Source organism: Syzygium oleosum, unplaced genomic scaffold (genome assembly GCF_021117445.2).
Source record: "Syzygium oleosum isolate NSW1041296 unplaced genomic scaffold, Sole_v2.1 Sole_v2.41, whole genome shotgun sequence".
NCBI classification, from domain to species: domain Eukaryota; kingdom Viridiplantae; phylum Streptophyta; class Magnoliopsida; order Myrtales; family Myrtaceae; genus Syzygium; species Syzygium oleosum.
The window spans coordinates 1944162-1958086 of record NW_026607525.1 but is presented as its reverse complement, the minus strand read 5'-3'; the positions used below and the strand labels follow the sequence as shown (position 1 = coordinate 1958086).

Genomic DNA, 13925 nt, shown 5'->3' with positions numbered 1-13925 from the left:
TCGCATACATTCAGAATGGGCCTCGAAAGATTTATATCCAGCTCTTCCAGTTTGCAGTTCAATGAATGAGTCTTCCATTCATTAGCCAAAAATGATCGGTTGCTGTATCTTGAGATGATATAGGATTCTGCATAATAAAAATGCTCAGTATTGCTGTTTCTGAACTTACATCATAAGCTCCTGTCCCAACTCCCAGTGACAGAAACCAGAGAACCCTCGATATCATCAGATACACAACATAAACATCATTTCCACCAACATAATTATGCATGCATGAAAGTTCATGCTTATTGACCATCACTAACTGTCATGTCAAGGTAGCTCTTCCTCTTTCTATCCGCTGCAATGACCTCCAGGACCACCATAAGTTATTGTATACCCCGTTTTTTCCTGGTAGTGATCATTTTTCAAGTCATAGACATTGGATCTATCCACCCACTCGGCCTCTTTCATTGGGGTATAGAATTTGCCACCTGAGCTAGTCCAATGGAGTCCTCGGAAGCATGCTGCATGCGTATAGTCGCCGTCGGGCTTGTGTCCACTTCCCATCGGCGGACAAACTCCGTTGCTTCCAGCTAGCCCGATTCCTCCCCAAGCTACATGCAGTGAGCCGTTGCGTAAATTCAAGAATAATTCCTTTGGCCAGTAACCCACCGCAATCGGCGGATAGAACACATTCAACCACCAATTCCCAGTATACATGTCCTAGTGAGAAGCAAATACTGTTGGTATTAATATCATACATAAATATACAAATCAATGTATATGTATATGCTCTAAATTACCTTAATATTGGGGAAATTGCTATTGAAAAATCGAAGTTACCTGTTGGATATACATTATAAGTTCAGACTGCTGTCCACCATAAACAGAAGCGGGCTGTAATGGAAAATTGCTGGTTATTGTCCTATGTACCTGGACAAAGCCTGGACACAACACGTTATAGCATCCATTACGAAAGCCATCGCCCTGTGAGAATAAGAGTGATGCTTTAGTCAAATAAACAACTCAACTTAGCTTTAATTTCCAAAATTTTATTTCAAGAAATAAATTCAAGGAAAGAATAGTTCGACGGAGAATTGGAAACCATATTTAAACTGACCGTCCAGTATGTGAACAACCGGGGAAGTGCATCACCGCTGAGCCGTGGACAAACCTAAGCAAAGCAAGAAATGGTAGATTGCTTTCTGCTTCTTTTGTTTATCGTAAAAGTTTTGTTGCATTAACTTCACAATACACCACAAATTTACTCACCGACCAACCCGCTATGATCATGCTAATATGATTTGAAGGACCGGTTTCGATCCATATATTATGGAAACTGCATTGATCACGAGCAACGGTAAGATTGTAGAGAGTCGTGCCTCCACCACCTCCGTATTTGATGTTCTTTACCATGTTGTCTCTGATAGAAACCACCTGCAAATGAAATAATGATTTAAATATCTAAATTTGCGCATGGTTGAGAGAGAGAGAGAGAGAGAGAGAGAGAGAGAGAGAGAGAGAGAGAGAGAGAGAGCTTACATGTTGATTAGAAGGAGGGAAATCTGGTCCTGTAGCCACAACTGATGGCATCTTTGGCAAGGATCTTGCCCTAACCAGAACTTCCTTGGTCACTCTCGGAATCGGTACTGTTCCAACAGGACAAGGTTTTCGGGACCTATACTGTGGTTTTGCACTTGGTGATGTTCTTCCGAAGCGAGCGTAATACAAATTCGGTTTGGCCTGCAAGAGAGAAAATAAGAAATTTCATAAAAGTAGAAAATAAAACGTCGCAATCGACAACCTGTCCAACTGTAGTCTGATGAACGCGGGTGAGTGTGACAATTCTTAACCTGGACTCTATGATTCTTCAGTAGAGGATGATCGAGTGCCGGCTGCTTGTTAATTTTGACACAGTCGATTGTATCTCCTTCCTCGGTCTTTCACAGAATTTCCATGTGATCAGTTGTTTAATAATGCCATTTCGCAAAACCGAAATTGAGGACATGATCAAGAATTACCACAAATGTCTTGACCGGTGGCCTGTGCATCAGATTAACTTGCCTTTCCAACTCTAGATCATCATCTTCTTCTCCACCGTGTGCCATCTCACGTAAGGAAACACTGGAAAGCATGAACAGCAGCAGCAGCACAAGTTTCATTTTTAGTAGCATAGCGAGTAAAAAGAGAAAAAGAGAAAACAAGGAAATTCAAAAGAGAGCCATCTAGTTTTTGGGCTATTCCTTCTTTATAAATTGCAAAATAAATTAAGTGCACATTCTTTGTAGCAAAATTAAAATGATATATGAATTTCACGGGTGTGTTTGTCTCAAAAAAAATTATGTTAAAAGAAAATGCTTTTTGCAAAATTATTTTTCAAAAAAATAATTTTCCTCTTTTAAATTAGGGAATTCATTTTTCTAACTTTAATTATGTATATTTTCTTTAACCGTAAATGATTTTCCGTTGACTGATCATTTTCAGTAAGCCAAACGTGTAAAAGTAAAAGAAAAATAATTTACAATTTTTTTTACTCAAACAAACACGCACCGTAAATTGGAACTGGGCTGTCCATGCATATAAATTTTCCTTATGAATTCACTTCTGAATATGTCCAGATATACATTGGATAAGAAACTTGCGAGTGATCAATTAATTACCTAATTAAGCTATTAATTAATTAATAAGACTATTTTTTTTATTGGAGAATGCATGCTTGCCAGTTGTCCTGGCGAATCCTTCCACGTTTACCTCATTTATTACTACGTTGGGTACGAAACTTGCCAAAATTGAAATGCCATCAAAATCAATTAATGATGATATGACGAACGACGCAGCAGCTGTATCCGTTAAACTATGTCACTTTGTTTAAATGCCTATTTAGGGGAGAAGTGCTAAAAAAGTCTTAAATCTTTTATAATAATGTCAATTTAGATCTAAATTTTTTTTTGGGTGCCAATTCAGTCCTAAACCTTTTACATTTGTGCCAATTTATTTATAAACTTTTTTTTAGTGCCAATTCAATCCTAAACCTTTTGCATTGATGCCAATTCAGTCCTAAACCTTTTGTCTTTATGCTAATTCAGTTCTTCCGACCAATTTTGGCAGGATTTTGCTGACGTGGACGCTGGTCGGCCGGCGACCAGTCACCAGCGCTAACGTGGACAACTTAAATAATATTTTAATATTTTTTTGAATTTTTATTTATTTTTTTCTTTTTTCATTTTCCCCTCTCCTCCCTTCTTCCTCCAGCCAGTCGCTGGACCGGCGACAAGCCAGAGGCCAAAAGTCGGTGCCGGCGAGCCTCGCCTATGCCGGCCACTGGCGAGGGTGGCCTCGCGTTGGGCGAGGCCCGACCTCGCCAGATCTAGCGAGGTCGAGCTTCGCCGGTGGCTGGCACGACCTTGCTAGATCTGGCGAGGTCGACCTTGTCAGTGGCCAGCGAGGGCGAGCCTCAATGGCGCCGGCCTCTGCCCTCTGGTCGGTTGCTGGTCCGGCAACCGGCTAGAGGAAGGAGGGAGGAGAGGGGAAAAAGAAAAAAAGAAAAAAATAAATAAATATTCAAAAAAATATTAAAATATTATTTAAGTTGTCCACGTCAGCGCTGGTGACCGACCGCTGGCCGGCCGGCGTCCACGTTAGCAAAATCCGGCCCAAATTGATCGGAAGAACTGAATTGACACAAAGACAAAATGTTTATGACTGAATTGGCACAAATGCAAAAGGTTTAGGATTGAATTGGCACAAAAAAAGGTTTATGACTAAATTGGTACAAATGCAAAAGGTTTAGGACTGAATTGGCACAAAAAAAGGTTTAGGACTAAATTGGCACAAATGCAAAAGGTTTAGGACTGAATTGACACTTTTCCCCCTATTTAGAGCGCAAGCGTAGTCATCTGCTTCTTAATCAAGTTTGAACATGCATATCGGGTTTGATTTTTCCTTTTCAGAGGACAAATACGATAGAATTAGGACTCGAGTCGAGTTTCCCCGATTTCTAGTCACATTGGTAGCGAATTTCGATCAGAGTGGTTTGCACTTTTTTTAGATAACGGGATTCGATACGTTTGTAATTGCGAGTTGCTGATAACGATTTGCGACAAATCGACGGGAAATAACGTGGCAAAAACAAAGGAGGAAGCAAGTCTATGCGATAATATTGCTTTATCCACACAAAAGAAAAGGTCTATGCAATATTGAATAATTTGATCGCGAAGACAATGGCTCACTCCACACAGCTTGGGAAGGGATTGGCTTAGCTAGAAGCAATGGAGTTTGTCCACCGATGGGAAGTGATCACATGCAATATGGTACTATTGAGTTTGATCGGACGGCAAATTCCTACCTCCTTCAGATAAGACGACGGAGTGGGTGGATGGATTCAATGTTTATGGTCTGATGAATCTTCACAACGCTAGAAGAGATCGCAATGGCTACATTATTAGCTTTGGAGGTTCATGAGGTTATTGTGGGGGATAGAAATTAATATGAAAAAGCTATCTCGAGCCATTCAAATAACAAAGCTATCCATTTTATATTTCGCCCCTTTTGTCTATAATCAGTAATTTTTTTTTGATTTCCGTTTCATTTCTCTCGTGGTTGAGGGGGCAATCTATGTGACCTTAATGGTAATCATAATGCTACGTTCTCTCAACGGTTTCGTGGAATTCCCGAATATGGTAAATGCCTATTAGCTCTTTCAACCAAATCCAACATCTATGGTTTGAAGATCACTATGCTAAACAATTACAAATGAACTACATTATTGATTATAGGGATCTGGCAATTTGTTGCAAGGGATAGAAACCGGATGAAAACCTTACAAAAATCTGCTTACCTTAAACAATTTAATAAGCAAAACTCTATTTTTCGTTTTATCTACTCCCTTTCGTAATTAATATTCACATGTTCTTTTCCTTTCTTGACAATTGAGATTGCAATAACTAGCAGGATAGAATTAGTTAGAATAAACTTTAATACGAAAATACGCATGCTGATAATAATTATAAATGAATTACTAAAACAAACTATATAATTAGTGGCAACAATTGTGATGTTGGGGCTGTTATAAGAGATGTCGTCGTTGCTACCGCTCTTATTAACAAATTTTAAGTCATCGCTATATGTGAATAGTATTGTTGTTGCAAGTGCCTTACATTATTTTTTACCCAAAACTGAATATGACTACGTTTCAATATTATAGTCGGCGAACATTTATTAAGAGATCTTCAAGATACCTATTCCGTAAAAACAGAATGTATGGTTTTTCGATGCACTGAGAATTATGTCAACTAGGTTTGAAAGAGTGTATAGATAAACTAATGAAATCGTAAAAAATTCCATAAGGATGTTTTTCACATTATCTTTCCTTTTTTTATTTTATGATGACAAAACTACCCTACAAAGTGGTGATACATAATTTGAGAAGATATATTTGCAGGTAATTAAAGATCTGCTACGTGATGGTGTCAATTTAGGAGCAATTACGCGGCTCATGTTTTCAAGAAACATTACGAGACGAGGACTCCAAGTTTTCAGAGAATCTGAGTGATAGATTGCGTACTTTTTAGATTAGAGCAGGTTTCGTTTTAATATATAGGAGATGAAGGCAACCTGTCGGAAACAGATTCCTAAACATAATATAAAAATTGCGGAAAAACGTGCCCATTTTATACTTGAATCACTGATCGTTCGAAGTATATCACGTAAACGAACATACCTCTTTGCCACAGATTAAATGCACTTATCGCAGTCTCGAGAGAGAGAACAATCCTTAGATTGTTGAACAAAGTTCCTTCTTCTTTGTCCTTTTGTGAGAATGAGTTTTTTCTGATGATGAAAATGCAACCCACACACACATTTTTACGTGTGTTCTCACTTTTTGTTTCTAGACAATAACTGCCAAGTGCAGTTATTTTCTTTCATGGGCTGGGTTAGCCCATCATGGGCGGTCCATCTTCACAAAGAAAATCCATCATTTCCCACTCGCACATGGTGGGCTAAACATTAACTCTCTCTTCTTTGCAATATTCATACTAGCAAATAATCCGTGTGACTAGCATACTTCGAGAGCTCGTTGCGATGCATCTGTTAGGAATACATAGCAGCTCAAAATTGGGTACAACGTTTTCCGAGTAGATATAGTATGTAGTCCCCTAGATCAATCGGACACATTTATATCCCCTTTGATCTCTTTTAGTATCTCGTATATTGTATTCACAACTATGATTTACTTAAAATCATAATTGGTCGACCTGTGAATACAAACATAGAATGTGACATCATAAATAAATTGATCTTCCTCTTTTCGTAAACCTCTCTATTTCAGTCCAGCACGCTTTTCTAGAAATGCCCCATTAGATCGAATCATTCATGACCATTGGCAACACCCTAAGATAGCGAACACTGAATAAAAACTTTGAGAATAAGTCAGAGTCGTGAGGGTACTAAATGAGGAACTCTGTATCCTCAAGAGTCTCACACGGCATAAAGTTGAGATCAAAAACTTTTGCCACTCTTATCGGTCGTCTCATGCATACGTAGTATGAAATACGTATTACAGTATTAACTCCTTTCTCATGGAGCGTATGTCTTTACATTCAATACCGTACAGATGATAGTTCAGACATACTCAATATCTAAACTTGAGTTCACGTATCTACTCTCCTAAAGAATCCATTAGAACTCACATCTGGCATCAAAGACAGATAAAGTAAAATATGTTGGCTATTTTACTTTCGGACATAGTAAATATTGTGTCCTCATCTTAATATTCAGTTAAGGCAACACTTGTAATTTAAGCTTGAGCTCTCAATTATCACCCAGATAATAAGCTTAAAAAAATTATCTCATCTCTATTTATCGCACAGTAAATAGAGGCGATTACCCGTGTAAGTGGGCTAATCTCATCTGTCAGACATACTTTCTCGATATAATGCACTAAGCATTGAGATGCATAAATATTAAATAAATTCATAGGCATTAATAATGAGAGAGCAACTTCATTAAATGTGAACTCAGGGAAAAATACAATATTCAGTACATCACTTTCTACGCAGTCCCAGAGATTTTACATGACCATAGAAAACATCTCTTGGAATTGGCTTCGTCATAGGATCTGCTATCATTCTATGCGTAGATATGTACTACAAGTTCACATCTTTTCGTGCAACCATATCCTTGACAAAGTTATACTTGGTATCTATATGTTTGGTCTTGCCATGATATTTCAGATCCTTAGTGTATGTTGTCGCTGCTTGACTATCACTATTGACTAACAATGAGTTTTCAGCATTCTTAGCAACACCTAAATGATCCAAAAATCTCTTAAGCCAAACATCTTCTTGTACTGCTCCTGACAACGCCACGAACTCAGCTTCCATCGTGGACAATGCTATACATGTTTGTTTCTTACTGTTCCAAGATATGGCGCCATTATTCAGTAAGTAAACAAAACCAGAGGTAGATTTCCTTTCATCTAAATCTCCTCCCCAATCAGCATCTGAGTAGCCTTCAAGTCGTAGATCCTTGCCTTGATAACTCAGTAAATAATTAGCAGTACCCTTTAGATACCTCATGATTCTTTTTACGGCTTTCCAATGTGCTTGACCTGGATTGGATTGGTACCTACTTACCATCCTAACTGTAAAACATATGTCAGGTCTTGTATACATCATAGCGTACATTAAACTTCCAATAGCACTAGCATAAGGAACACGTTTCATTTGTTCCTTCACTTGTGGAGTCTTAGGACACAACTTATGGCTCAATCCTTCACCTTTTGCAATAGGAGTATCCATGGGTTTACAGTCTTGCATACAAAATCGTTCAAGAACTTTATTTATATAAGTCTCTTGCGAAAGAGACAATAATCTCTTGGAACGATCTCTTGAAATCTTAACTCCAAGAATATATGCAGCCTCACCCGTATCTTTCATCTCAAAATTGGACGATAACCAGCTCTTAATAGTATTAACCAACTCCATATTGTTTCCGGCAATCAATATATCATCAACATATAATGATAAAATCACAAATTGATCTTTGGATCTTTTGATATACACACAATGATCTTCATCAATCATTGTAAAATCAAACGCCACTATGGCATTATGAAAACGTATATACCATTATCTCAAAGACTGCTTAAGGCCATATATCGATCTTAGAAGTCGACATACTTTTTGTTCTTGGCCTTTCACAATGAAGCCTACTGGCTGCTCCATGTAAATTTCTTCTTCTAATTCTCCATTTAGAAAAGCAGTCTTTACATCCATTTGATGTAATTCAAGATCCATGCTTGTCACTATTGCCAGAATAAAGCGAATTGAGGTAAATCTCACTACAAGAGAGAAAGTTTCTTCATAATCAATTCCTTCCTGTTGATTATACCCTTTCGCCACTAGGCGAGCCTTATATCTTTCTATTGAGCCATCGGATTTGCGTTTTATTTTGAGAACCCATTTATTCCCAATAGCTTTGCGTCCTTCTGGAAGATCAACCAGTTCCCAAACATGGTTTGACTTCATTGACTCCATTTCTTCTTTCATTGCAATCATCCATTTTTCTTTGTTAGGGCAATTTAGAGCCTCATTTACATTCCTTGGCTCGTCTTCATTTTGTGGAGCGATCATGAAAGTTTCCCCTTCAATGTCAAAACGTCGTCGGGGAATACTTTTGTGACTTGTTCGCCGTATGGGAGATTGTACACGTGTATCATTCTCCATTATGCTCCCACTTGGATTAGATAATGACGGAATCGTCTCATCAAAAGGTTGCAATTGAGATTGAGTCGAATTCAATTCCTCACTTCTCACATTGCTTCCACTTGGACGAACTTTATCGATTTCACTATCAGGATCCAAGGTTTCAAATAGTGAGTAGTTCTCACCTATTTCGCCCTTCTTAGGAAACTCATTCTCTAAGAATGTGACATCTCGTGATTCAAATTCAGTTATACTTCCACTTTCTTGCTCACCTATAAATACATATCCTTTTGAGGTTTCCGAATACCTTATGAAGATACTCTTCTTACCTCTAGGACCTAATTTCCCATACTTATGAGAAGATTCATGTGTATAAGCGGCACAGCCCCAAGGTTTCAGAAAACTCAAATCGGTCTACTTGTCCATAACTCATACGGAGTGGAAATAACTGATTTAGAAGGGACACGGTTAAGTATGTAGGCAGCAGTTAATAAAGCGTCACCCCAAAAGGTGATAGGTAAGTTAGCCTGCGCCATCATGGACCTAACCATTTCTAGTAGGGTTCTGTTTCTCCTTTCCGCAACACCATTTTGTTGAGGAGTATAAGGAATAGACAACTGTCTTTCTATTCCCTTTTCATCACACAAATTTCTGAACTCATCAGATAGATATCCTCGACCTCGATCGGATCTCAATGCTTTTTATTTTCTTGTCTAATTGATTTTCCACCAAGTTCATAAATATATTGAAGCAACTAAAAGCCTCAGATTTATGAGAAATCAAATAGACATATCCGAATCGAGTATAATCATCAATAAATGTGATAAAATAAACAGCCCCATGTCTAGCCCTCACATTCATTGGACCACAAATGTCAGAATGGATTAACTGCAAAGGAAATTCAGCTCTTGTTCCTTTTCCAAATGGTTTCCTTGTTGTTTTCCCAGCTAGGCAGTGTTCACAAGTGGGCAAATCGACTTTTTCAATATTGCCCATTAAGCCTTCTTTGGCTAATCTATTCATTCGTTGTTGGCCTATATGGCCAAGCCTAGCATGCCATACGTTCACATCATTATCACACGAAGTAGAAGACGTGAAGTGGGAATAACAAACATTGACATTTACAGAATCAACATCCAGTACAATAAAACCATCTAGAAAATAACCACAACCATAATAACTCGTACCTAAATACAAGTCTACACCATTGTTATGGAAGTTCAAATTAAAACCAAGTCGAATCAACACTAAAACAGACACTAAGTTCCGACGAATTTCCGGAGCATATAATACATCATGTAGGAACAAAGTGCGTCCACCACGCATAATTAACTGGCAGGTGCCAATTCCTTTAACCTCAGCTCTGGAGTTGTTCCCTACATAAATCCATTTAGTTCCCGTTGGAACTCGTCGGAATTCTACGAAGGCTTCTCTATCCTTCGCTACATGGTCTCCCGAATCTACAGTCCACAAAGGATTTGATTCAGTTAGAAATATAGAACTTGATACATAAACAAAGTTCTCAATAATACAAGATGAGTTAACCTTCTTTGGCTCACGACAATCACGAGCAAAGTGGCCTTTCTTGCTACAGTTGTAGCACTTCACTCTTGACATCTTTTTCTCATGAAGACGCTTTCCTCTTTGGTGTTGTTCATCTCTTGGTTTCTTCCCCGAAGAACTCGCTCTCTTGCCTCTCCACCTTCTGAACGAATCAGGACGCTCGCGCTTAGAGCTCGAAGGCCCTTGTGAGCTAGAACCTGCATAGTAAATGTCAATTACCGGCTTATCCGCCAGGAGGCGGTCCTCCTCTAGCTCTAAGTGGCGCACTGCATCTTCAAAGGTTTTGATGTTCTCATTGTGAGTTAGGTGCAACTTCATATGCTCCCAACTTTGAGGCAAAGAACGAATCACTGCTTGCACTTGCTGCTCATCAGTCAGAACATGGTCAGCATCCTTCAGCTCATTAATCATGTTTGACATTTTCCTTAAATGTTGTTTCATGGACTGACCATGTGGCTTCTTATATGAATCAAATCTTATAGTGAGCTGTCTAAGCTTGGTTACAGATGTATGACCAAACCTTGCTGCCAATGCTCCCCACATCTCCTTAGCATTTTCAAAACGCCTAAACTCTCGCATGACATCATTTTCCATGCTACTCAGCAACGTGATGCGAGCAAGGGAGTTCTTCCTTTTCCATACAGCAAATGCATCCTTATCTCTCTTATGTTGTGCAGTGTTTCCGTCTTCAGGCTCTACCATAACCAGGTTAAGAGCTTCAAGAGCCTCTTGCTCTTCCAGCATATATTGGATTTTCATATGCCAAATTTCATAATTATCACCGTTAAGCTTCTCTCCTTTGTTCAGTTCAGCAACTATATTCTTTGATGCTGAAGCCATGGTATCTGAACATTTCAGATATATACGCACGAATTATTAATGCCACTCATTTATGCATCAATTTTACACAAACTGATTATATTAATGAATAATTTCACATAGGCTTTAGATTCGAAAGTTCACTATGTTCCCAATCATCATCAAAAATCCTAATGTGAAATTACCGTTAATGTAATCATTAAGGTAAAATTACGTTCTTTAAAGTTACTAAAACTTTTAGAACTCCCACTCAACTCCTTATGATACTAATAAGATAAATATTAAAACAGAATAGTACTATAAACTATTCACAACATGAATGTCCATCAACATTCATTTACCTAACACTATGTACATAAGGAATGAATCCATCTAAGGAAATAAACATAAACACCAACATAAAAAGAACTATCCACCTAAGATATTTAACACCAACCTAAAGTGAACATATCCATAAGAGCTTACGAAAAATAGATAAACACAATAAGGTGGTGATCTTCTTTCTATAAACCGGAAATGACTCATGAAAAATCCTCAAGAAATTCTATTTTCTTTGGCATCCAAATGGAGGCACCCGGAAAACCCCTAGATTCGGGCAACGTATTGCGCCGAGACCGATTCAATGCAAGGGTTGACGTCCTCCTTGCCCCGACCCGTATGTACTCTATCATGAATTGCTCCACAATCATCTTATAGCTCGGACCTTCTAAGGCGTCCTAAACCCTATCAATCATTCTTCCCAACTCATCAGGAATGGTGCATTTGAGGGCTCCGACCATCACATACCCTGGCATTACGAAACCGTTCCAAATGATATCTTGTATCATTTGATTGATCTTGATGATGTGTGTCATCATGTCATCATCAGCATCCTACCGGTAAAGAGCCAGCTTGATTCTTAGTTTCTCAAGCTTCTTCTTTTGAGCCGCCGTTCTAGGGATAATAGGGGTTCGATATCTTCGTACCATTATTCCTGCAACAAATGCAGAAAAAATGAAAGGATTACTCAAAATCCAAGGTACAACATTTCAAGAAACACATTCTACCCCTTCTGTCCCTTTTTTTTTTTTTCGCCGGTCAACGCCGGTCAACGGTGGTCAACGGTCAACGGATGACCGGGTCAGGTCAACGGGTCAGCAGGATAGGGTCACGGGTCATAAACCGGGTCGGATCGGGTCAGGCCTGCTGGGCCGGGCTTTTTGACCCAGAAGAAATAACCGGCGTGGCTGACGTCAGCGTGACGTCAGCCACGCCCACACGCGCACGCATGGCGCGTGCATCGCACGTGTGCGCGGCAACCGCTGCGCACGTGTGACGCACGTGCCGGCGAAGCCGCCGCTTGCGGCGGCGCGTGGAGGCGCCTCCAGCTTCCCCCGGCGGCGTGCCACCCGTCATTTTGCTCGTATCGACGAGCACTACGACCCTATGCCTTCAAAAATAAAATTTATCGCACCGAATTTCGAGAAACGATCCCGAACAGTCCGATCGGGTGTCGGTTTTCGTACCCGAGCGTTCGTCGGCGCCGTTTCACGAATTCCGGCCATCAATCCGTGTAATAAGCATATTAAAGGATTAGGAAACAAGAACACATGCTCTGATACCAATGTCGGAAACAGATTCCTAAACATAATACAAAAATTGCTGAAAAACGTGCCCATTCTATACTTGAATCACTGATCGTTCGAAGTATATCACGTAAACGAACATACCTCTTTGCCACAGATTAAATGCACTTATCGCAGTCTCGAGAGAGAGAACAATCCTTAGATTGTTGAACAAAGTTCCTTCTTCTTTGTCCTTTTGTGAGAATGAGTTTTTTCTGATGATGAAAATGCAACCCACACACACATTCTTACGTGTGTTCTCACTTTTTGTTTCTAGACAATAACTACCAAGTGCAGTTATTTTCTTTCATGGGCTGGGTTAGCCCATCATGGGCGGCCCATCTTCACAAAGAAAATCCATCACAACCAAACCTTAAACCGATCCGACAAACTCATTCGACACCCCTGCGAGTAAGTTCAAAAAGACTAAAGAAAAATGAAGCAAAGGTTCCTGTGAAACTATTGATCGCGCAAGATTGCCACATCCGCCTTAGCGCTTATATTCGTGGAAATTTTTTTAAGAAAAGACTTAGCCTGACTACTACAAAGAGTCAATTAACATGTTACCATCAATATCAAGAATTGTCAAAAGTTTGAAGAGGAACATTGTAGATATCAGGTTTCTTCAAGTACAGGAGAGCAGCATCCATTGTTGTGCACAATTCCAAATGTAAAGAAAAGCCGTAATCTGTTCTAGAGTGCCAAACCACAGCCTCATCACGCAAAAGAGCGAATACATTCATCCATGAACTTCCTTTTTGAGCTAGCGGCTGATCATAGCATATTCTTGAGTACATATTTTCTCGTCACTCTGTGCAGCTCATAGCTAATAATGTTTGCTAATGCGCAACTTGCCACAAATCGTCGCGAACGAGCCAAGCTTGAGCAACTGTCCATGGAGGCACGAAAGGGACTTCAACGGCAGACATGATGGAACATGTTTGCCTGGTCGATTGTGCATGCAGAAGCACATGGTTGCATTGGCCTTTTGCTTGGTGAGTAGTCTCACTTGCGTGAACATGGCATGAGGGGCACTGGTTGTGTACAAGTTGTTGCCACAAAAATTACACGGCAACGAGGCATTTCGACCATACATTTTCATAATCAGAAAAGCTTTTAAACCACAAAGCCCCTAGAAAATAAAAAAAAAACCTTAAGAATGTATTATACTTTGGCCAAATCTTCTACGATTACTTTTCCTTAACCAACAGTCTTTATATTTCCCATACAATACGTATCTAAATCCTACTAA

At 39.4% G+C, this 13925-nt stretch overlaps 1 protein-coding gene across 1 annotated transcript; it reads right to left on the bottom strand.

Annotated features, from left to right (window-relative positions):
- Positions 1-61: 61 nt before the first annotated feature.
- LOC115671143 (uncharacterized) lies at positions 62-2195 on the bottom strand. The gene is made up of 7 exons (XM_030592616.2): positions 2004-2195; positions 1836-1922; positions 1525-1725; positions 1255-1419; positions 1103-1156; positions 826-969; positions 62-705 (listed from the first exon to the last, which is right to left on the bottom strand). Exons 1-7 carry the CDS (start codon positions 2154-2156, stop codon positions 334-336), a joined length of 1176 nt encoding a protein of 391 aa, XP_030448476.2. The 5' UTR covers positions 2157-2195; the 3' UTR covers positions 62-333.
- Positions 2196-13925: the final 11730 nt, after the last annotated feature.

Bases quoted from the DNA above. Each gene is read 5' to 3' on its own strand.
- LOC115671143 (XM_030592616.2), bottom strand. From the start codon at position 2,156: ATGCTACTAAAAATGAAACTTGTGCTGCTGCTGCTGTTCATGCTTTCC. The intron at 1,726-1,835 runs GTTAAGAATTGT...TCTCTCTTGCAG, and splicing joins TGAAGAATCATAGAGTCCAG to GCCAAACCGAATTTGTATTA. The intron at 706-825 runs GTAACTTCGATT...GCTTCTCACTAG, and splicing joins TTATAATGTATATCCAACAG to GACATGTATACTGGGAATTG.